The sequence below is a fragment of the Silene latifolia genome, chromosome 7, assembly GCF_048544455.1.
Source record: "Silene latifolia isolate original U9 population chromosome 7, ASM4854445v1, whole genome shotgun sequence".
Lineage (NCBI taxonomy): Eukaryota > Viridiplantae > Streptophyta > Magnoliopsida > Caryophyllales > Caryophyllaceae > Silene > Silene latifolia.
Window position 1 is genome coordinate 121709727 of NC_133532.1, and position 25506 is coordinate 121735232.

Below are 25506 nucleotides of genomic sequence, written 5' to 3' on the forward strand. Positions count from 1 at the left end.
AAAATCCTTTTTAGGGAATGACGGCCTAACGGGCTTGAATGAAGTCTAGAAGGCATAGATCGATTGTTAGACATTGTCAAGAAACCATTTCAACCAAAAGTTTAAGTTGATAGTTGAAGTCCCATGATCGGTTTTATATTCTAACACGCCCCCTCACACAAATACCCTTTGAGCTTGAAGTGTGTATGCAACTGCAGGTCTCCCCATACCTGGTGCTAATATTCCATTTTGGAATTGAAGGGGAAGGGATTCAAACCCCTGACCTGTTGATCACACTGGCTCTGATACCATGTCAAAAAATCATCTCAACCAAAAAATTTAAGTTAATGGTTAAAATTCCATGATCGATTTTATATTCTACCAGAAATATTTTTCTTATGTTGCACAATCTGATTCACACTTTTTTGTTTTGGCCTTTGCACAAAAAACTAAATAATTTGATTTATTCCTTTTCAAGTTTAGTACTCCACTTTTTGTAAGAGCTTTAGCATATAAAGAAACAAATATGGAGTAATTGTATGGATTGTCACCTTTTATTTCCACTCAATTATTCTTGTATTCACTAGTTTTACATCCATTTCCGTCCGAATTATCATATTAAATCGTTAAATGAAGTGAGAATCTAATTGTGAGACAAAAATCAATACTCATCCTAGTAAAAGATCAAAACGAAACAAACCAAGTTCAATCATTGTGACTATCTGTATTTACTGTTACAATTTCCATCAAGTGATATATTCCGTACTAGGCAGTTTTTGAACTCGTAACCAACAAAAGTTCATAAATCTATTTTCTTCACTCTCTAAAGTCTTAACTAACCTAAGAACCAAACACCAATAATATAAGTAGGCAAATAATGCATTCACATTTTACGTGTTTTAACAAGACCTAACATAACAAATAATGCTCTGGGTCATATTTAACTCGTGCTCAATGGTAGTAATTCACATTTCCGACCGTGTGGAAATGGTGATGGCCTAAGACTAAGTAAATTACAAAAATGCCCTTTGCTCTTCTCCTATACATTTGACCTTCAAGAATTAATATTTTAAAAAATTTAAAAAACAATAATAACACTAGTGGAAACGTGTAATCAACTATATGTAATTAGACTACTAATCAAAAGTTGACCTTGAAAGCTTTTTTGTAAATTGTTTATAAAACAAAGGGCAATATCGTCATAAAAAAAACTAATATAAATACCTTAAACACCTTTGCCTAAGCTCTTAATTAAGCACATCTAAACTCTAAACATCATTTCTTTTTCTTTTTTCTTTCTTCAAAAATTAAACTCCATAAATGGAAGCTGAAAATGTTTTAAATCTCTTTGATTCATATTGGTATGATCTCGATTTCTTTAAACGATCAAAACCCGAAAAAATTAACAAAATTCCGGAAATACCCTCCTCAAGTATGAATGATTTAGAACATAATATTTCAAATCTTCCAACAATTCATACAAAATTTTCATCTCTTGAAAATATAAGCTTAACCACAAATTTTCATGAATTTTCCGCATCTCCGAACTCTGTTCTTCAATCTCCGAAACTTCAAACAATATTTTCCGGGAAAGAAACAGAGCAATTTGATAATTCAAAGTTAGAAAAATCAGCTCAAGAACATGACTCAAAAACATCAAAGTTAAATTCTCAACGTTCTACTCCGTCAAAGGGTAGTATGGTAATTTCAAGTATGCGGAAGAAAAAGAAGGGTTTAAGCAAGAGTTTATCGGACCTTGAGTTTGAAGAGCTTAAAGGGTTTATGGATTTAGGGTTTGTTTTCTCTGAAGAAGATAAAGATTCAACCTTGGCTTCTATTATTCCCGGGTTACATAGACTCGGAAATAATACTAATACTAATACTAATAATAATAATAATAATATCGTCGATATAAGCAGTAACATTGTTTGTAATAATGTTTCAAGGCCTTACCTTTCTGAAGCATGGGAAGTATTAGAGAAGAGGAAGAAGAAAAACAAAGAAAATTCAATGTTGAATTGGAAAGTTCCTGCTTCTACTAATCAAATTGATATGAAAGATTATCTTAAATCTTGGGCACATAATGTAGCTTCTACAGTTAAACTGTAATCAAAGGATTTCGGAGCTATATATGTTACTCAAACTCGTTTAAAAGTATTCGATATGAGTGCATGCATGTTCTGATGTTCAAGTGTCCGACTCTGCTAATTTTATGAAAAATCCGTATTTTTTGCTTCAAATGAAGTGTACAACTATACAAGTATCATATCATAGTATCATACCCATGTCCGACTATTGAACGTTGGATATACACAGATCTCGAGATACGCGAGGAAATAAGAAGGGTCGGAATATAATCATAGTGTAGGAGTAATGATTAATGAGTAATCGAGTACATGGTATTTTTTTTCAACTTTCTTTTTTGATCTTGTCATTAAAGTTTTTTCTCGGCAATTATTTGCTGTTTTTGTAACATTTTTTCTTTCAAATTCTTGAAAGTATCTAGAGGTTATCATGTACTGTATTGTACTGTGATTAAGATGTGGAAAGGTATAAAACAATTTTGTATGGTTTAGTTGCTCTAATAGTTCATTAATTAATTAATTACCCTGTTTCAAGAGATAAGCATTGTGGTTAAAGTTGTAATGATGATATTATTTCTATACAAAAATATACGATCTGTTATGAAATATTATTATGTAATATTATATGGATGTCCATATGTTAGGATATTCTAGAGATATTATATTATGGAAACTCTACCCTATTGTGTGTATATATAAACCCCCTCATAATGCAATAATACATAGTTTTTTCTCCCTTATTTTCACTTTAACTCCTCTCTACAATTCTCTTCTCTCTTTATTTTACAACACGTTATCAGCACGACACCCTAACCAAGTGAGCATGAAATTAAGATGGTCGAGCCATACACAAAGATAAACACCTTGTATTATCACATAGCAATAAGGTAAGTTTTCTTTGCACAATTTCTTCCATATATGTAAAAAGTATTACTTACTTTATTTTGTTTGATAAGAGATATATGAGTTTTGGAAAAAAAAAAGACATCATATAATTTTGGGGCTGAAGTTCCAAAAGATTTATTTTACAAAGATGAGCAAATATGTCCATATTATAACTTTGGCCTGAAGTTCAAAGTTTTAAAAGTGTGTATAATTTAACACCGTCTCATCAGTACAATATATTCACATTGTATACGTGTAAGTGGCCAGAAGTCCACGTGTAAATGTTATTGGCAAGAAGTCCACATCTATGAATTTATGAACCGCAGTGGAATTTAAAGCGGTCTTTATGAAATGCAAATTTATTTGCGAATGATTCTTGTTCACTTGGAGTTGAACAGTAAAATGAGATATGAAATTTAATTCATTCTTTGAAGTGAATGTGACATCTCATAAAGACTCTCTGTAGCAGAGATTGAGAATATGGCGTTATGATAAGCCTAATATTGCGGCCTTAAATTGAGCCTAATAATATGACATTTAGCGAGCCAATTGTAAAGAAGCCTTAATTGAGCAAATATCTCATAAAAAGTGATGTGAAACTCATATATATGATCGCAATTCGATATGAAAACGAAAAAAAAAAAAAAAAATTTATTGGTTAAATTTTGACACTTACATTATGGCCTGAAAATTAGAGTGCTTGCAAATAATGAAATTATGAGTTGAAGTTCATAATGTTTACAGATATTCTAACTATTTTTTCTCGGGTTATGTTAAAAGTATGAATAACTTATTAGTACTCCGTATTATATTTGAAAGTTGTTTTAATTTGGTTGTTTGTCGCTAGTTGTTTTAGAGCGTATTGGTCCGTTCATGATCTATTAGTCAATTGTTTATTAACCTCAGCGGATACATACCCTTTTTTGTAAAAGTGTCTAAATTCAATCCATTCTTTTTAGCTATAGGTGTAAATGTGTAATGGCTTTATATTGCCATATGTCCTAATTCACTACCTAGTTTTAGCTATTTGGGTTTCACGCTATTGTTTTGTTGTTATAATACGTTGACTTTGATAATTTGGTAATTGTTTTTACAAAATTATGATAATTGTAGCATATTAGCATGAGTTGGTTTTGGTTTTGGTTTAATCATTGTCACGTGATATTCTTCTTAGATAAACCAATCTAATTACATTGTCGACATAATTTTAAAGCTGAAGTTTTGATTTATATTAGTCAGGATGATATTTGGTTGTCCAAGTTTATAATGGCAATTAATTGTATAAATTGTGTCAGTATTTTATGAGTTTTTGGCATGTTAGATATATTAACGTACATTTTGAAATTCGCAAAGAGAACAAAAAAAATTATATATGAAAATATTCAAAGAGTAATATGGTCACGTTCTTTATTGAAATATTGATAAGTCTTGCCTAAATATTGAGACACCTGTTGTGTCCAATGTCACATCATTTATCTGGCCGGATTCTTAGAAAGTTGACATGAAATAATTCAGATGTGACATAGTAAGGCCATCCGGGTTCTTATTATACCCGTTTTGATAAACCTGAAGTTTATCCTAAGGAAAATATAAGTGCTGAACATCTCTCGTGTAAATTTATTAAAGGCAAGATATTACACGAAGACTGGGTATATTTGATATTGGAGATCACAGTTTGATTATTATATGCAATCGTTAGTCTCCGAAAAGGCATTGTAATTCAGCACATTTAAAATCCAACTGCATTATATGTTACTCCCTAAAAGATTTTGTTAATGTACAAAAATGCCCATATAAATTCTTATCGGTGATATGAGAAATTAAGGTCTAAGGTGGTTATGGTTTTTACCACCTTAGGGGGAGAATGATAAGGAAAAGCTGGTAAAAACAAACAAGTATATTATCCCCAACTGGACCTGAAGTTCAGTGGTTTGTTTTCAATATGAAATACATCAATAGGTTCATGAAATTAGAAATGATGACATTCATTTGGTTATTTATGAAGATGTATTATGATACCACTTTTATCACCTTATCAAAATGTGGTATGTTACATTAAAATCTATGATTTAATTATAGACAGATTAGCCCTATATGTGGTATAGCGAGCTATAAATTAGTCATAGAAAATATATGTAATGAAAATTAGATTCTTGCCAAATTGAACAATAACCACACGTGGAATGTAGTGTGAGAGTCATATCGGTTCACATATTTCAAGTAATAAGAAAACGGCAAGCATGGGCAGTTGGTACTCCTATGGAGTAAAGAAATTTGGATGTCCCAGAAGTGACATAGATATCTGAATAATAATAGATGGCCGATGTAGAAAAGGAATGGTACCAAATATATTCAGATATCACTAATTCAGTACTGACAATATCACGAGATGTTGAAATTATATATCGATATGTTTAAGGAACCGATATGCATTTGCGCGCAGAATATAATGGACTAGATAATGGGGATCTTATAAGTAAGTCCAATTTTGATTGTCGACATATAATCTATGATTATAAATGAGCTCATGGACTAATTGTCCAATTATTGACCTGAAGTCAATTGAAGTTATGAATATTGGAAAAGAAACTGTACAGTTTGCATTATCGAGTCATCATCATGTGTATTTAGAGATTAAGTTCATTTGCATATTAATTAGTTTTATTTTATATAAGTTATTGCATTGTTTTGGAATGTTGTTTAGAATTAGTTACATATCATATATATGCATGCACATGATTAATTATATTGTTATATTTTGATAAATATTTTAAAAGGAGAACTGTTATCTTATGAGATACTCCAACGAGGATTACTCCTTATAAAAGCTTCTTATAAACGATTATCAAATGATAATGTTTGATTAGTTGAGTTTTGGGAACTCATGATTATATATGAACCTCTATGACACGATTGAAAAGTTCGTGATTATTTCCAAAATGGAATACTTAAACTCCTGTAGAGTTTACTTGATGTCTCAACCTGAAGTTTGAGCATATTGGAATTTAGATTTGAATGAGCTTCTTGCTAATTAAACATGTGAAATGAGTTTATGGTCCAGAAGTACCATGACGATTAGAATAATGTAGTAAAAATCTACAATGAGAATGTCAATTCATACATATGTGGTTTAGCAAAGAAAAACGCTCAAAGGTATTGGATTATTTATTTGATAATTATCGGATTGATTCTTCTTTAAGATAAGGAGTTAAGGAATGATGGCTACACTCTTTTTCCCTTTGACTAGGTTTTTTGTCCCAATGGGTTTTTCCTAGCAAAGTTTTTAACGAGGTAGCACAATAAGCGCATTGATACGCTATGATTATTGATACACTATGATTATTAAGATGCGTTATTCTTAACATATAATGTTATGTCGATCATCTATCAAGAAGTTCCCTATCACTAATGTGGAAATATTATTTGAATAAAAGATCCAAGAGTCATCACAAATGACTACATCCAGATTGTGAGTTCTAATGAAATATGAAGATAGAAATTATCAAGGATTTGAAGATATCAAGTTTATCAACTACAATGGATTTTATTCAACTATCAAGACGATAAGTTACGTTAAAGCATGATTCATTTCAAGTTATGTAGTCATCAGGGGGAGTAAACACGCGTTGTACTCTTTTTCCTTATCCATGATTTTGTCCCACTGGGTTTTCCATGGAAATGTTTTAACGAGGCAACTATTATTATGCGTGTTTGAAGATTAGTGTACTCTTTTCCTTCGCCAGTGTTTTCCCAAGAGGTTTTTCTAGTGAGGTTTTTAACGAGGCATCTTCTTCAGTAATGGACATCCAAGGGGGAGTGTTATGAAATATTATTATGTAATATTATATGGATGTCCATATGTTAGGATATTCTAGAGATATTATATTATGGAAACTCTACCCTATTGTGTGTATATATAAACCCCCTCATAATGCAATAATACATAGTTTTTTCTCCCTTATTTTCACTTTAACTCCTCTCTACAATTCTCTTCTCTCTTTATTTTACAACACGATCAGCATAATCTCGTTAAATATCGTCTAAATTTATAACAAATTGAGAAATTTTATCTCTCTCATCTTGAGTTTTTAAACTTTTCTTTATCAACTTGACATTGGAAAGAAGTGGATTGAATCAAGATAATAAATATACAATCAGCATAATCTCGTTAAATATCGTTAAACATATATGATTACATACACACTATATTTACTCGAAAACCTTTCATTTATGAATGAACGTTTATATCACGTAGCATTGGAGCAACACCTGGTAACATTACCGTGTGAGTTTATAACGAATCTTATTTTTCCATTTCTTTTTTCCTTATTTACTTCAGTCACAAAAATAATGAAAAAATGTCTCGTTTCACAAATTCTAATTTTTTACGGGAATTACTGTTTTAATCTTAAAACGGATTAAATAACATAGGTAAGATGAAAGTAAATACCAAAACTTGTCTTATTGTATGTAAATGGTATTTTATTTGACCTAATTTAATCTTAAGATTATACTAATAAGTCTTGTTTTTGTTGCATTATTTGGAGTGTTCTCGAATTTGTAGACTGCAAATAATGATTGGTCAGGAAAAGGTGCTAGATATCACGTAGAAGAAGACACTGTCAAATGCGTTGGTTTGACCATGAGACCTGACCTAACTACCATCATACTATTATATTACTCGTATGCTCGTGAATAATGCAACATTGAGCTACGTAACGCATTATTAGTCACCTTTGTCTAAAAAAAAAAAAACGCATTATTAGTCCTCCTTTCGTAACAAAATAACGTATTATTAGATCACTATCTACGTGGTGCTCGTGATTTCTAGTTCTTAATTGGTAAGACTTGCTCAATCCTTGTGGAATGTTACGTTTATACTCGATTATAAATTCTGGTTTAAAACGAAGATATCTATTTTATTGTTAAAACAGATTAATTATTACTCGATTTATATTGATGAACACAAAAAAGAATGATATACAAGGAATAATAGTAATATTTTGTTCGGATCTTCTAAGTTTGTTCTTCATTATTACAGTACTGCTACTAATCTTTCCTCAATTATTACTTTTCAATCGTTATTCATCTTTTTATTATTGTTGTTCTTTCCTTTAGTATGAGTAGCTAAATCTATTATCTAGGGTGAAAGGAGATCTAGGTTGTTAGAAAATGGATTACTAATGAATTGATTGTTAAATTGCTTTTGATCGTTGTTTAATTATCGTCTTAAATCTACTTGATTAATTACTGATTCGAATTGATTAATTATTAGTCTCGCATAAACTAGAATTATCACCGGCAGGGTTAAGACTAGCATAAGCCACGATAATTGAACTAGACCGACTTAATAATAGCGATTGCATGTTAAGTTTAGATCTAAAAATATATATTAGAATCGACCGATCGAATAACTTTCAACAATATAAATTGCTCAGTCAATGAATTAAACCTTACCCTTTGATGACTACCTATTGAACCCGATCTCTAGACTCTTTAATATTATTGTTATTCATCTTTATTTCACTTGTTATTAGTTGCTAGAAATCAAACATTCAAACCCCCAAAAATTGTTACATTAAGACAGACTTAAATATTAACAAACTAGAATAATTACCTCGCCTTCATGTGGATTCGACCCTTCTTACCGCTAGCTGTTAGTTAGTAGTAATTTAGGTTTACTTTGATTTAGGTGATACGACTTTAGCCTTATCACTTAGCCATATATTTTTCCCGCTTATATCATTTACTATACTACATAATATATCCACTAAGCGTTCTTTAGGCATATGGTGAGCTTAAAACTAGCCAAACAGCGCGAACGATAATCCAAATTGGGGCACCGCATATAAGCTAAGCTATTATTTGCCTGAATTTGTAAGGCAAGTCTTCTGCCTATTCGTCTTTAAAATCTAATAAAATTCATAGTATGTTGAACAAACGTTCTCAAATATATGATGAGAAAAACAACTTACATTCTCACGTTCTTCAAGACTTAGGGTTGAGCAAAAAATCCAATTATCCAAACTGGTCCGATCCGAATCTGATCCGAATTTTTGGATATTCGATCCAAAATTTAAGTTTGGTTTGGATATCTGATCCGAAATCTTTGGTTTTGGTTTGGGTATGGATATTAGTGTTCCGGGTGTAATTCCAGAGCAGTTATACGTTACCACCCGTGCTTGTAGAATGACGTCTTTAGTTGAATCCTCCTTGCGGTCTCCTGAAACGATGAACAAACTGAGGGCTCGGCTTTGGACCGAGCGAACTCACTCCGACGCTCAAGTCAGTAAACTTAGAGAGATAAGTTGTTGCTTGGCGAAGGGTATATTGTAGAGAGATAAGGAAGATATTACCAGATGAATAGTGATTCTTAGGTTAAATTGTGGATCCTTTCCTCAATGATAGTTGAGGAGTATTTATAGACTTTTACCTTTTGTCACGTAGTGGCCAAGTGGCTAGCAGGTGGAAAGACTGAGCTACCCTCGGCCGAGGGGCCATGGCAGGCCGACGGGCCCAGTTGACTCGCCGCCGAGGGGTCTTGGATATGAGTTCGCGGATGTGTGCCCCGGCTGGCTAGTTGCCCCGGCCGGGACCCAAGAGACAGGCCGACAGGCCTCGTTGGTTAGGCTGTCTAAGCCGTTGACTTGCTGTGGATATCTTTGACCTTGCTCAATATGTTGATCGGTCGGCGGGTGCGAAATATGCCCCATCAATTTGCCCCAGCCGATCCTATGCCGTGGTATAGGCTCCGATGTATGTTGAGCGTATATTCGCGCAAGACAAAATTTTCTTTCCCGCTTCTTCTACCTCGGCTTGGCTCGCTTAGGCCGTACCATATCCCCCTCCACATGGTTGTGTAATGGACATCCGATGTGGAAAAGGCAATGACGCTCGGCCGAGACCAGGGGTGGAGAGTGCTTGGTTGTTTCGATTGCCCCCGGCCTTGCCGACAAGCTTGGTTGATCGTGTGGCCGGCGGAGAACAGATACTTAGGAATTTGTTGAGGAAAATGAATAGGCAGAGAGATTTGAAGGGTCGTGTTGAAGACGCTTGGTCACTGTTGCATTGATTGACGTTCAACTGTTGCGACGATTGACATTCCGTGGCTGCATGCCTGACACGTGTCTGTTTGCTGATTGGCTGACGTTTCATGGGCTGAGCCCTGATTGGTCCTTCTTCATGGGCTTTTCCCTATAAATAGGGCAGTTAGTCCCTGAAATTGGCCACCAATTTCATTTTCTATAAAATTTTCTTCTTTCTAGCCTTCTTTGACGAAACTTCTCTCTAGCTTTCAGGCTTGTTACTCCGGCGTAGCATTTTTCTTAAAGGTAAAACCCTTCGCCAAGCAACAACTTATCTCTCTAAGTTTACTGACTTGAGCGTCGGAGTGAGTTCGCTCGGTCCAAAGCCGAGCCCTCAGTTTGTTCATCGTTTCAGGAGACCGCAAGGAGGATTCAACTAAAGACGTCATTCTACAAGCACGGTATAACTGCTCTGGAATTACACCCGGAACAATTAGAATTAAAACATTTGAATATACGATCCAATCCGAAACTATAGTTTTTTAGTATAATTTCGAGAAAATAATATCTTATTTGATATAACAACTTAATTAATATTCAAAATATTAGAGAAATATCTAGGTGATACTTAAATTTTATGTCGAGAACATTGGAATAAGAATACTAAAGAAAATCATCATGTAAGACTATGAATATAATCGTGTTTCAAACTTAATTTTAAAGTAAATTAAAAAGTATGGATATCCGCATCCGATCCGATTATTTTGGATTCTCGAACATTGGATATCCGACACATTTGGTTTGGATATTGGATATCTAACTTTAGGATTTTTAATATGGATATCCGATCCGAACTAGCACTTTTGGATCAAATACCCGATCCATACTCTGCCCTAGTACTTCAAGTAGACATAATTGTGCAATAAGAAACCATATGGGGACACTAGGCAAAACAAGAGAGATAAATAAAGGATTATTTCCACTTTGGTGTCCTGAGGTTTGGCCTAATTCCACTTTAGTGCTCTGAGGTTTGCATAATTACACTTTGGTGCCCTGAGGTTTAGACTGCTTCCCACTTTGACGATCTATACATAACATTCTTAATATTTTATACTAAAAATAATACTCTGAACATAATAAATCAAGTTTTTTTGCAATATTATGTTGATTATTCTATTTTATACGTAATATAATATCTAATTTTGCACTTTAGTTTACTAAAAATATAATTAATTAAAATAAAAGTTGACTATTTACATGTTTTAGGTTACCAAAATAAAATTTTATTTAAAATTTAGGTCACCAAAGTGGGAGGTAGTCCAAACCTCCGGATACTAAAGTGGAATTATGCAAAACTCAGTGCAATAAAGTGGAATTAGCCCAAACCTCAGGGCACCAAAATGGAAATTTTCCATAAATAAAAGAAAGTTGTAAATAGTAATGAGAATCAAAAGGGATTAAATGAGCAAAGATCCTCTCCATTTCCCTCTCTCCATTTCTTGTCCATTTTCTCTTACAATCCCATATTATATTAATATTCCACATTTATCTCATCTATCACTTGCACCATTAGATCGTAGTAAAGTATCATCCGGACCGTTAAAAGGAAGTGGAAGGAAAATGAGAGGAGAAGAAATGGAGAGAATCTAAATTGGAATTAAATAGACAAATTTGGAGGGAAATGTTTGAGAACAGAATACACAAATAATCCCAAAAAACAAGCACATTTATGTGATGTTATATATACTACATTCAACAGAAATAAATAGATATTGTCGCTCATTTACACAAATTAGGCACTAACATTAATACAACCGGAAATGAACGATAACATAACCCAATAGAACACCGCGCCCGATAGGACGCAGAACAATGACTAGTAATAATAAAATGAAGAAAAAGAAAAACGTCGACAACAACAATAATAACGATTGTTGTGGCATACCACTAATAACCATTACAATAGATATGACAAAATACGAATAATCATGCAAATTTTTTAGTAATTATAAGAATATATATTGTATATATACTGTGATAATATATATCTTGGCAATTGAATATACATATAAATAATGAAGGTTATTTTCTACGGGCCCCTTTGTTCCCGGGAATTAGTGTGACCGCACTTTTCGCACTTGCTGTGACTTGAATTTGTCATATCATGTTTGGTGTACTCTGTATTACATAATATATATACAGATGATCTAGTAAGATGGTATAATAATTACTTACACGAGCTAATAGTCCTTCGTCATCTGGTTGTTGACGACGATTTGTTAGGCTGCTCACTATCTCCAAGGTTATGACTCCAAAGTTGTAAACATCACATTTCACCGAGAAGTTACCCTCAATTGCATATTCTGGAGCCATATAACCGCTATAGTAAAACAAGGATAAACATCGTTACACATTATAGATGATTTGACCCTCCTTAAATGATTTAGCGAAACCAAAATCAGCAAATTTGGCATTCATTTCTTCATCTACAAGTATATTACTTGGTTCAAGATCTAAATGAACAATCTTAAATCGAGAATCCTTATGAAGATACAAAATCCCCTTTGCGGCTTCTTTTATGATTTTGAATCTCAAATTCCATACAACAGTCGTCGCTTTTCTCGGTCTGCAATTAAAATACCAAACGAAATTAAATTGTTATGTTTTTTATAAAAAAAACTGATCAAATTGAATGTCCATGTGTACCAAGACATGGAATTACCAAATAGGAAGCGGTCAAGAAGTTTAAATTTGGTAGAAACTAAAAAAAAAAAAAAAAACAGATTTTGATGTGCAAAATCCTTTCAATTTAACTAAGTTAAAAGGTACCCAAAAAAATTCTGCTGGTAAAAAGAAAATGTGCCATTTGTCCAAAGGCGATCCATAATATCGAGCTACAGCCTACAACCTATTGCCTACGGGAGTAAAGACATTCACAAAGAGGGTGACTGACAAGGTCTTTTCATGTATAACATTGCTGGAGAACAAGGCCAAGTTGATCAGTGGAACTGGTAGGACGCGCGACATAAGACACTTGAGGCCAGCGCCCCTAACTCCAGCACTGATCATGACAGTAATGCAATCCATCCAATGTGTTATTTGTATTCTTAGGCCTCGTTTGGTTGCCCCTTGTAAATCATGTGAGTTGGAAAATCCCATGAATTATAAAATAGAGACTTGTTTGGTTGCCCACTTTTTGTCAAAGTGTACGAATTCAATATTCCAAGGAGTTTCCAACTCCTGCATAATGGAGGATTTGGAGTACCTATTCCCCCCAAGTAGTTGCAAATTCTCGTTGAGTTGAATTCCTATATAGGCAACCAAATGGATTTGTTAAAATTGCATGAATTTCACGTGAGAACTTAAATCCCATGAATTTGATATTTCCGTGGAGTTTAATTTCAATGGGCAACCAAACAATGCCTCATTCTTTGTATACAATGCAATGGACAATCATACATAAGTCAACTCTTGTCTTCTAATGATCGATACAACTACTCCGTTTTAATCTTACAGGAGCATTTATAGAATGTAATCATGAAAATTTTCCCTATCGAACTAATTAACGTAATTGAACAAACCGAATGTCAAATTATTAAGTGAAACAGCGTTAAAATAATCAATGTAAAATGAATCAAATTTTCAAAAATCAAATGCCGAATTACTAATCATGGCAATGTAACTAATAAACGGGAAAAACCCGATCATATGCGATACCATCTAAAGCAAATAATTGAAAGTAAACCTGAAATTATTTACAATTCCATTTTAAGAACGACTCTACAAAATATAAATTCGAGTATCAGTTAGTCCCCCGTTAGACAAATTGCACTTCTTTTTCTGGTTATTGATGCAAAAAAACTCCACAATTAAGTGTGCTTGACTGAGAGTAGTCTTAGGATGGGTGACCTCATGGGAAGGTTCCTGGGATACGCATGAGTGGGGACAAAATACGCTAGAAGGACCCGCGTTGATTTATGAGCCATGTACACAGCTTGTCAAGCTATCGTGAGTGACCGCTCCCGACCCATAATTTGGGTTGGGGTGTTAAGTTAGATAAGTCATCTACGAAGTACTGTATTTTGGAGGGTTTAGAGTTTAATCTACTTTGTTTGATTTTAGATAACCAATCAATAAAACATTTTTGTAATTCACATGAGTGATAATGATTTTATTTTGGAACAGTGACCAAACGTACAATATTCGGTGGCCTAGATATATTCGGTCCACTCGTATGTTTTGTTTCTTTTTTCATTAATTAACTCTTATTATCTGCTTTAAGTGAAATTTGCATCTCCTTTATTTGTTAACAGCTAGTCTTGCTTTTGACGGGCTAATCTCGTCACAAACTTGTGACCTCTCACAAAAAGGGAGAGGGGACAAAGGTGGGGCACCCCCCATGTGCTTCCCACTCACCTCTCAATGGGCATTTTGTGAGAGGAAACGGTACCCGTCACAAGCTTGTGACGGATATCGCCGTCACAAATGAGAATTTGTGATTTGTTAATAATCCATTCCATTTTGGGTGTCATTTTTACCATTTAGTCTAGAAAGCCGTTGATGAGTAATTTGATCCTCCACAATCCACATTAAATTGGGTCCACTTGTCTTACAATAATTAATCCACTTTTTTCTCTTTTATTGGTTTTAGTGCTAAAACTAAAGGTAAACAAATAATCGGGGTGTTATTATAGGAAATGGTATTCTGGGAAAGGAAAAAATAAACACAGAAGTACCATATATAGAAACTTAAAATCAAAGGTACGATGTGTAATCTGCCACAGTTCGAGGGTATCATGAGAAATTTCCGTAAAATCGAACATCAAAGGTATCATATACACAAACATAAAATAATGGGTGCCATGTGCAAAGTGGTAAAATTCAGGAGTACCACTTGAATTTTCCGAAAATTATATGATTTCTCTCTGTTTTTTTTTCTCTTCACAAATTCTGGTCTAAAATGAACATATTCGTTTTTAAACAAGTCACGAGTCAAATAGATAGGTGAAACAAAAAAGCAAAATACTTAAGAGAAGGATAAACTCTTGTCTCATCTATATATATATGGGCAATGGGTTGTATTTAAATCGTTTTACACTTAAAAACGAATATCGTTTTTTTTTTCCAACTACTAGTTTCTTTAATTTCAATTCAAAATTATTATTCATCCACTATACACTTAATAAAATAACTAGTGTAGATCCCGCGCAAATGCGCGATAAATATAGACCTTTTAATTTTTAGTGTATTAGTTATAGATTTTAGATTTACATCTCGCGATTTTTTATAAAAAATAACTAATATTAAAATTAATCAAAAGAATTGAATAATTTCATGAATTGTGTTTTTTATGAAAATATTTTAACTACAATAAATTTTTTTTAAAAATCTTTTTTCGTCACGAATTTAATAATAGGAGACACAATTTTTATGTATAGATTATTTTAAATGGAAAATTAGTTTAATAAATGAAAATCTAATTTGTTTCCATATATAAGTGTGAACACTTTTAAGGGAAAACTTTAGAGAAGTTGTATTCTTTTAGTAGATAGGAGGATTTATAGTTTTAAAATTGGAAAATTTTCGCTTTGGTGCCCTGAGGTTTAGTCTAATTTCACTTTGGTGCCCTGAGGTTTGCATAATTTCACTTTAGTGCCCTGAGGTTTGGACTACCTTCCAATTTGGTGACCTAAGTTATAAATAAAATCTCATTTTGGTAACTTAAAACATATAATAGTCAACTCTTATTTTAATTAATTATATTTTTAGTAAAATAAAGTGTAAAATTGGATATTGTGTTACTTACAAATAGAATAATCAACATAATATTGCAAAAAAGGTTTGACTTGTTATGTTCAAATTATTATTTTTTAGTATAATACTAAGAATGTTATGTATAGGTCACCAAAGTGGGAAATAACAAACTTCAGGGCACCAAAGTGAAATTATGCAAACTTCTGGGCACTAAAGTGGAATTAGACCAAATCTCAGGGCCCCAAAGTAGAAATAATCTTTTAAAATTTGCGTCTCATCAATATTTATCAGTTCACTCCATTGTATTTTGATATGAAACAAAAAAATAAAATAGAAAACTATTTTTATTTAAGTTGTGATTTTTTTTAGTGATTGTTTTTTGTCACGAAGCTAATAGTAAGCATGTGTCAAGTTATTCTCTACAGTAATAATTATTGAATTATTGAAAAATTTAGCAACTTATACTTTAGAATTTAATATCAGTTTTGTTTTATTTTAATGAAAAAATTGTAATTATGAATTTATTTAAAAAATTAGAGTTTATTTATAAGAATATATTCATTGAAAATATAATAATGTAATGAAAGAAAATTTTATTTATTACCTTATTTATTAGCTAGATGCTTTTTGGAGGGAAAACTAAGAGAATTTTTATTCTCCTAGTAATAGGGGGATTGACCGCTAGATGGTCATGGTACAAATTTTTATTCTCTTAGTAATAGGGGGATTGACCGTTAGATGGTCATGGTACAAAATCTTGTTCATTAAATATACATGATTGCACGACGAGATCTCTCATGTCGTCTAGGGTTTCCTAGGGCTCCGTCTTGTTCTCCTAGGGTTCCGTCTTAATTTCTTTGATCTCTCCTTCGTTTTCGAGGCTTTTCTCACGTCCAGTCCGTGGGATTGCTTCATTTGTTCTGTTTCTGTGTTTTGTTTTCGTTTGTTTCGTTTTATCTGTGCAGGTGTTGATGAGCAGTCAATCGAGGGGCCAACACCGGGAAGGGAAGGAGCCGCAGGGGCAGGAGGAGGATACGTTTCTGTGGGATGATGATGGAGGATCGATTGAGGGTAAGAACTCCCTTCTTCTGGTTGGGAAGTTATGGGCGTCTAGGCCAATAAATGTGAAAGCTGCTATAACCACAATGATTAACCTGTGGAACCCTTCGAAATCGATTTTGGGAAACGTGGTGGATGCAAAGGATAAAATTTTTATTTTCCGTTTCGACTCTGATCGAGATAAGGCTAGGGTTTTGGAGGGCCAACCATGGCATTTTGACAAATTCCTCTGGTGTTTCAATGAACCTAATCATGCCGGAAAGCTTACAGATGTACCTCTGATTCATTGCCCTATCTGGGCGAGAGTTTATGATCTGCCTTTGGCAGGGCGAACGAGCCTCTCTAATGCTAAACGTCTTAGGGATATGCTGGGGTCCTTTGTTGATGTCGAATTTGGACCAAATGTGGAATTGGACAGGGCAATTCGTATAAGAATTCTTCATAATGTTCGCAAGCCGTTGAAGACTGGGGTGCCTATTCGTATGAAGGGGGGTCGGGTTATAAACTTTGACGTCAAATATGAACGCCTTCCTACGTTTTGTTATGGATGTGGTCTCATTGGTCATGGCGAGAAGGATTGTGATGATGGTCCTTATGAGGAGGAGGACTTAAAATTTGGGGAGTGGCGGCGCGCGTCGCCGTGGAAAGTTGTTAAGACTGTTAAAGAGGCTCATGGGAAAGCAGCTAGAGATTTAAGGGCAAGCTTTGAGGCTTCGAAGCTGCAAGATTCTGAGGATGTGGTCACCTGTATGATTAATAAACTACAATCCATTGCTATTGACTTCCGTAAAAAGAAAGTGGAGGATGCTGGGGTCAGTATGGTTATTGCTGGAGGTGTTGATATGGTGGAGGGGGATGAGAGTTTGGAGGAGCAGGAGAGGGAGAGCGACATAGCGAATCAGGGGCGTGGGGAGGACAGAGAGATACAAGGATGGCAGCAGGGTGTGGTAGTGGGAGAGAATAGTGATGTTGTGAGGAGTAGTGAGGATGGTCGTGGAGGGGAAGCTGAGGAGAGGCCGTGTAGCAGGGTGAGTACGAGTTTGATGACTGGGTTCGTTGGAGGAGGTGATGTTAAGGGGGGATATGGGCAGGGTCGCAAGTGGAAGAAGCAGGCTCGCAGTGAAGAGGTGGGAGTTGAGGGTACGGGTGTCCAGAAGGTGGTGTTGAATACGGAGGGGAAACAGAGTAGGGAGGAGGATGATGTTGCGGAGGTGTCCAAACGTTCGAGACTTGCGTTAGACGGGGGCGTCTTAATACCTGAGGCGGAGGTTGACGGGTGTCAACCCCGCCGGGCCCAATGAATATTTTAAGCATAAATTGTCGGGGCTTGGGCAACCCCGACTCTAGGAGTGCTCTCCGTGATCTTGTGCGGAGGGAGGCCCCGGCCATACTTTTCCTTTCTGAAACAAAATTGTGTGATCGTGAGATGAGGAAGGTGCGTGAGAGTTTGGATGGTTTCTTTGGTATAGAGGTAGATAGTATGGGTCGCTCAGGGGGCTTGGCGTTTTTATGGAGGAAGGAGGTGGACTGTACATTTATCTCATCGTCTGTACATCATATTGACTGTCATATTAGGGGTGAGGAAGGGGATTGGAGGATCACTGGTTTTTATGGTTGGCCGGCTGTGACTGACCGACATCTTTCTTGTGAGCTGTTACGTCTTCTTGCGAGGCAATCCACGCTACCATGGATATGTCTAGGAGATTTTATTGAAATATTATTCTCTACTGAAATTAAGGGCGGAAGCAGACCTCAGAGACAGATGAATAATTTCCGAGCTGTAGTGGATGAATGTGGCCTGCGGAATGTGCCATGGGAAGGGTATAATTTCTCTTATGATAATGGGCAAGCTGGGGAGGCGAACAGACAGTGTATGCTGGATAGAGCAATGTGCACGGGGCCTTGGTCGGATATATTTCCTTATGCTAAGCTGCTGTACCGTAATCGGGAGTGGTCGGATCATGCTCCTATCAAATTGGTCCTTAATTATAAATCCTATGAAGAAATTAAGGTGAGACCGTTCCATTTTGAACAAATCTGGGTGGGGTCCGAGGGGTGTGAAGAAGTCACATTGTGAGGGGAGTTGAAAAAAGGGCAGGGAAACCTTGTCACGCGCTTTGCGGGAGTGCACGAGGAACGAAGGCCTGGAAGAACACGAGCATTAAGCGAGATAGGCCGTACTATCGACGGTGAAGCGCGGAGGCAGATTGGAAAGGCTTAATGAAGGGAATAGGGATGAGGAGAGCGTGGCCAGGAGGAGGAAATTAGTTGCGGAGATCTCGGATTTGAGGAGGCAAGAGGAGCAATATTGGAGGCAGCAATCCAGAGCGCTCTGGTTGCGGGATGGAGATAGGAATACGAAATTTTTTCACACCAGAGCGGGGGAACGGAAGAGGAAAAATTACATCGCTAAGCTTCTTGACGATGAGGGGGTGGTCCGAATGGGGGAAGAAGAAGTGGGCACGGTAGCTATTAATTATTTCGAAGAGCTTTTTCAGTCTTCGAACCCACGCGATTTCGACAATTTTTTTGATGGGTTTGATCAAAGGGTGACGGGGGCAATGAACCAGATTTTGCAGCGTGACTATAGTGAAGAAGAGGTTATTGATGCGCTTAACCAAATGCACCCTCTCAAGGCTCCGGGTCCCGACGGTATGAATGTGCTTTTTTATCAAACTTACTGGAACACTATTGGCCCGTCTGTGCTTGACACGGTTTTAGCTATTCTCCGTGGGGTCCGATCTCCGAAAGAGTTTAATAAAACAAATATTGTGCTAATTCCAAAAAAGAAAGCGCCGGATAAAATTCGGTATTTCCGGCCTATTAGCCTCTGCAACGTGGTGTATAAATTGGTGTCGAAAGTCCTAGCAAACCGGTTAAAACAGTTCTTGGGTGAGATTGTCTCGGTGAACCAAAGTGCCTTTACTCCGGGGAGAGCCATAACTGATAATATCATGATAGCTTTTGAGATGTTTCACTTTATGAAGGGGCTGAGGAATACGGATGGGTTCATGGCTATTAAACTTGATATGGCCAAGGCGTATGACCGTGTTGAATGGGCGTTTTTGGAACGTGTACTGCTATTGTTGGGGTTCGATGGGAGATGGTCCGAGAGGGTTATGGAGTGTGTGAAGACCGTCTCTTTTTCTGTGCTTGTTAATGGTAACCCGTCGAGAGAATTCCGCCAAGCTAGAGGACTAAGACAAGGTGACCCTCTTTCCCCGTATCTTTTCATTTTGTGTGCCGAAGTCCTTTCTTTTCAAATGCGAAGAGCAGTGGAAATTGGGTCGATACATGGTATCCGTATAAGCACGAGTGCACCGCCTATTTCACATCTCCTTTTTGCCGATGATAGCTTTACTTTGTTAAAGCTACGGAGGAAGAAGCGGATGCCATATCTAATATTCTCAGGCGGTATGAGGCAGCGTCGGGTCAGCTGGTTAGCTTGGAAAAAACAACTGTCTCCTTTAGTAAGGGTGTACCGAGGGGAAGGAGAAGTTTCATTGCAAATCGGTTGGGTATAGTGGAGGTGGAGGAGCAACACCGCTACTTGGGTCTCCCAACGGTGGTGGGTCGTTCAAAAAAAGTTCTCACGGATATTCTCTGGGATAAACTTAGTAAACGACTGCAAGGATGGCGCGGGAGAATCTTGTCTAGGGCAGGTAAGGAGGTTCTTTTAAAGGCTGTGGCCAATTCACTCCCTATCTATGTTATGAGTGTGTTTAAAATTCCCGTCAATTTTTGTAATGAGCTTCGGATGCTGATGTCTCGGTTTTGGTGGAATCATGAGGAGGGGAGAAGGGGAATTAGTTGGGTGGCATGGAAGAAATTGTGTCAGCCTAAGGGAATGAGGGGCATGGGATTCCGTGACTTTCAGTTGTTCAACCTTGCGCTACTCGGGAAACAAGCCTGGCGACTTGTTACGGAGACGGGCAATTTATGGGAACAGATTATGCGAGCTAAATATTTTCCCAACGGTGATTTTATGACAGCGCAGCTAGGGGCAAACCCGAGCTATACATGGAGAGGGTTGTTGGAAGCCCGGGCCGTGTTGGAGACTGGGATGAGACGGAGAATTGGGGATGGGAAGTCGACGAGGGTGTGGCATGATGCGTGGCTGCCTGGGACCCACACGGGTCGGGTTATATCGCCTTGTGTAGATGGGAACGAGAACATGAGAGTTTGTGAGCTGCTTTCCGAGCAAGGTGGCTGGAATTTGGAACGAGTTTCGGGTCTATTCTTGCCTTTCGAGACGGAGCGCATTCTTAATATTAGAGTGAGCCAATATCGGCCTATGGATATTTGGTATTGGAAAGCGGAGAAGGATGGAATGTATTCTGTGAAGTCGGCCTATAGATCCCTAGCGGGTGGAGACGGGATGGAGGTGAGTGGGAGCTCGGATAGGGAGAGGGAGATGTGGCTGTAGAAGAGGCTCTGGAATGTCCCGGTTTGGCCCCGAGTGAAGCTGTTCTTTTGGCAACTGTGCAGTGAAGCGCTGGCAACGAGAGCAAACATCGCGTCTCGAATTCGAGGTGATATTTCTTACTGTTCTTTATGTAATTCATTTTATGAAACAAGTATCCATCTTTTTAAAAATTGTGGGGTTGCTCAAAAGGTGTGGGAGGGTCTTGGGATAGGGGACGGGGAAGGAGCCATGGCTGGCGAGATACGTGACTGGGTGGAGGAGAGATGGAGGGAGCTCGGTGGGAGGGAGCATAGGCTGTTTATGTTGGGGTGTTGGGCGATATGGGAGCATCGCAACAAAGTTATATTCGATGCAAAGGAGGTCGATCCTATGGTGATTATTCGACGAGTAGGAGATGTGGTAGCTGAACTCGAAGGGTCGGAGTATGAAGTGAGGCGAGGACGACGGAGGAGGGAGGACGGAATGGGGGCTGAGGAGGGAAGAGGTGTGGACAGCGGGCCGCCCACGGGGGCGCTTGGTTGAGAAACGAGGGACAAGCGTTTGCATTTTGTATGGAGTCGCCACCAATTTTTATGGGAAATTGGAACCGTTCGAATACCTCGTGTCATGTCAAGACACAAAGTAGTGACATGAACACTAAGCAATCGTTACCCTTAGCATTCTATGTCTAGAATGACTCTCGTGGATGCCAATGAACACGGGTGCTCACGGAGATCTGGAGTAAGGGGTGAGGGTACGTATTAGGAAGCTCTTTTGATCGAACACCTAATCCCGCCCGCCTCGATAGCGGCCTCTACTAATGATTAGGGAAGTTATTCATACTTGATATACTGTCGGCTATATGCATGCAATGCAACATCCATAAATTAATCCTAACATGTGAGAATTAACTAAGTCGGTGAACAATTAGTTTATCATGCAATTTGGTCGAAGTTGGATTTTAATGCTCAATTACATGCGAGAGCATACAAGCAATGAAAGAAATAATTATAAATTACAATAATGAAAATTACACTAATTACATTGGAAAAGGCGATTTATGTCGAAAATACCTTTAAAACGGATAATTTGATAAAAAAGGAATAAAAGAATAAAAAATAAAGTAAATAAAAAATAACGAACAGGAATTAGGATGATAATACGGATATTAGTTGATTAATACGTAAACTAACTAAACTACGTCAAAGCGAAAAGGAGTTCGAGAGACGTAACTCATCTCGAACAAAGCGCGAAAGAGCATGCGCCCTTTGGAAGAGGCGCGGCGATTCTTTGCGTCATTCTGTTCAAGGGTGAGTTCTCCAGGGCCGTGAAGCCGAATCGCAAATCGTTAATGTTAATTGGTAAATTTAATGATGGATTAAATTATTTGACTCGGATGGAAGTGATTTAATGGATTATTTACATGCGATTAAAGTCATAAAAACAAGAAAAACATGGATGAGACTAAACAAACGGATTAATTATGTGAAGGGTCGATGTTAATGAATGATTAATTAGTGACATCGGTGAATGGGACAAACTAAACAATTAATTAGACTAAACATGACGAATGAACACGAACATGGATGCAAATATATCAATGACGAACCTCAGAAACCCAATATGAACAGATTGAACTTCTAAAATCCGGGTTTGAATTTAAATGACGAAAACCCGTAAATATTGATTATTTAGGATTTAAGTCGGATTTGAGATGATTAAAACATGTGAATGAATAATATACATATGGATTATTAATGATAAATAATTATACGAACGAATTAAAGAACAAAAGAAAACAAATAAAACAAAAGACGAATTACGAGGACGAGGAAGAAGAAAAGAAGCGAGAATCTGCGCAGCCTCACAAAGAGGCGCAGCAGTGTGCGCTCCTTTGAAGAGGCGCGGCGATTCTTTGCGTCTTTTCTCGACGTCTCTCACCGGAAATCCGCAAAAAAGGTTTTAAAGACGGTTTTAGAAATCGGTTTTAATGAGGTACTTTCGACGTGAATCTTACAATGATGATACGATAGAATAAATACAATAAAGAGAATTATACACCCTCAGACTTACATGTTGACGGAACGAGATGAACTAAGAAGATCGATTAGTGAATGCTCGACGCGAATGCAAGGAAAGAATGCCCTCTAAAGAGGAAAACGATTTAACAAATTGATTAATTAGATTGATTGAGTGTAGTGGTCAAATTGGTCGGTCATGCAACGGAGAGGCTGGTACCCGGAAGGATCCGAGCTTACGTGGTCGAAGGTTCAAGCACGTAGGCGCCAATTAGTAAGAACGAAGTCTAGAATGCAAAGGGAGAAGAGAAGGGCGGACACTCGCGTGAGAAATATGAGGAACGAAGGCTCCTATTTATACTAATCACGCGGAGGTTTAGGGTTTCGGAGACTCTTTGGAAGTGAATCTCGGAAAGATATAAAAAAAGATACGTAAATCATGCAAAGAAGGGCCTGGGAAGAGGCGCAGCAGCCACTGCGTCTCTTGGAAGAGGCGCAGCACCTGCTGCGTCTATTCCCAGGAGGTTTCCTCCTGTTTAAGAAAGATTTCCGTGTTTAAGTTATGGTAGGACGGAATTGATTCGATTATCTTTTGAATATTACGGGATATTATTTGCCAAAAGATAAAATTTGAGAAATATGGAATAGAATTATCCGAACATTCCAAACATTCGACTCGGGATTTAACAAATCGATCGAAATGGAGACGGTTTTTGACCCGGACTCGAATGCACTCTAATTATCCCAAAACGACCGTATCGGGACGTAGATGACAACTAAGAGGTTGACATTAATATTTGAGCAATCACTTGACGATAATCTTACGAACTGTCACAAATCGTTCCGCGAATCAAACATGCGGCCCAATCATCACCGGGTGGTTTGCGAGAGGTGTAGAAACGAGGTGTCTACAGAGCCCCCACTTTGACTGAGGCTTGGACAAGGCGAAAGTCAAAGTATAGCCATCAGGTCAATCGAAGATTACAACCTGACGACTATGGCGACGCGAGGCGGCTCAAGGGGTCTGAGCCAAGGACCTGTCGTCGGGAACATTTTAGAGTCTGTCGACTATCGGGGAGGGTCGTTTAAAGTCCATTAGACTACGTAAGGAAGCTCGCCAGCCATAAGAAGAGATCATACCTGAGATACCCCTGGGCGAAACGGGACTGAAGGCGCTTCGAAAAAATCTTTGGTCTGAAGATAACTTGGTGTCTGAAGGCATTAGGGGGTCACAGGGAACTTTGGTCGAACTCTGCGGGGAACAAGAGATATTGAAAACAGCAGGACGTCGGTAGAAACTGCTGGGGGAGTCTGCTTGCGTCGGTCTCAAGCGAACTCTGGCGAAATTTGGAGGTTGAATCTGCTTGCGTTGGTCTCAAACAAACTCTCGTTGGGGTGATTATCTTGACGACTAGGAACATCTTGATCGTCATGGGAGAAACTTCGAGTGAGCAGTACTGCAAAATACTACTGCGCCGGATAAAATAAATTGAGCAATACTGCAAAATACATTACTGCGCGGGTAAAATGGGTTTGGACAATACTGCAAAATACTGTCGCGCTGGGATAAACATGGGCCGAAACGAAAGAAAATCGTCGAAACGGACCAAAATGACAAAATAGCATCGAGGAAGAGGCGCACCAAAGATGGGCCCACAAATAACGAACTCCCAACGAAATTTTGAAATTTCGTACGGAGGGAACAAAAGGAAGAGGCGCAGCAAGAGCTGCGTCTCTTGGAAGAGGCGCAACACCTGCTGCGTCTATTCCCCAATTTGGCAATTCCTGCGTAAAAACGCGAAATCAGAAGGTTTATGTTTATTTATTTTCGAAACTTATTTTCTTCAATTTCTCTCTCAAATCTTCACCATTTCCGTCAAGGTTGGATTCAAAAGTTTGCTTGAAATATGACTAATCGAGGTATGTGTCTTAATCTTGCATTAATCATCCATATTTGTCGAATTTTGAGCCGCAATAACTAGGGTTTCCGACCCATTTGATCGAAAATTTGGGGCTTTTCCCCCAAATGGATTTGTCTTGCCAAATAGATGTTAGGAATGGATAGTAGGTAATGTTAGGAACATAACCATGTATTTGCTTTGAATTTTCATCGAGTTTTGAGCCCTTGAGCGAATTTTGAGACGGTTTCACAGCTAGACCGCTAATGGCTTCGAAAATGGCCTTAGGATTGCCCATTTGTGATGAAATTTGATATTTGGGACCCTTGGGTGATGGGTAAACTTCCTGTCATCTTGGAATTTTGGTTTGCGACATCTTTTGCAGGACACTCTTCTAGG

At 37.3% G+C, this 25506-nt stretch overlaps 2 protein-coding genes across 2 annotated transcripts in view; both read left to right on the top strand.

Annotated features, from left to right (window-relative positions):
- The first annotated feature begins 1299 nt into the window (after nucleotides 1-1299).
- On the top strand, nucleotides 1300-21212 carry LOC141590665 (uncharacterized). Its single transcript, XM_074411234.1, has 6 exons — nucleotides 1300-2084; nucleotides 2520-2529; nucleotides 16693-18020; nucleotides 18134-18797; nucleotides 18982-20034; nucleotides 20142-21212. Exons 1-6 carry the CDS (start codon nucleotides 1300-1302, stop codon nucleotides 21210-21212), a joined length of 4911 nt encoding a protein of 1636 aa, XP_074267335.1.
- LOC141590667 (cellulose synthase A catalytic subunit 8 [UDP-forming]) overlaps nucleotides 15088-25506 on the top strand; it is a 43496-nt gene continuing 33077 nt past the window's right edge. Inside the window, exon 1 of the mRNA XM_074411237.1 lies at nucleotides 15088-15167. The gene's annotated coding sequence lies outside the window, so the exon portion shown is untranslated. The remainder of the gene's footprint in view (nucleotides 15168-25506) is intronic.

Bases quoted from the DNA above. Each gene is read 5' to 3' on its own strand.
- LOC141590665 (XM_074411234.1), top strand. From the start codon at position 1,300: ATGGAAGCTGAAAATGTTTTAAATCTCTTTGATTCATATTGGTATGAT. The intron at 18,021-18,133 runs GTTAGACGGGGG...CCCCGACTCTAG, and splicing joins TCCAAACGTTCGAGACTTGC to GAGTGCTCTCCGTGATCTTG. The intron at 20,035-20,141 runs GTCCTTTCTTTT...TGCCGATGATAG, and splicing joins TTTTCATTTTGTGTGCCGAA to CTTTACTTTGTTAAAGCTAC.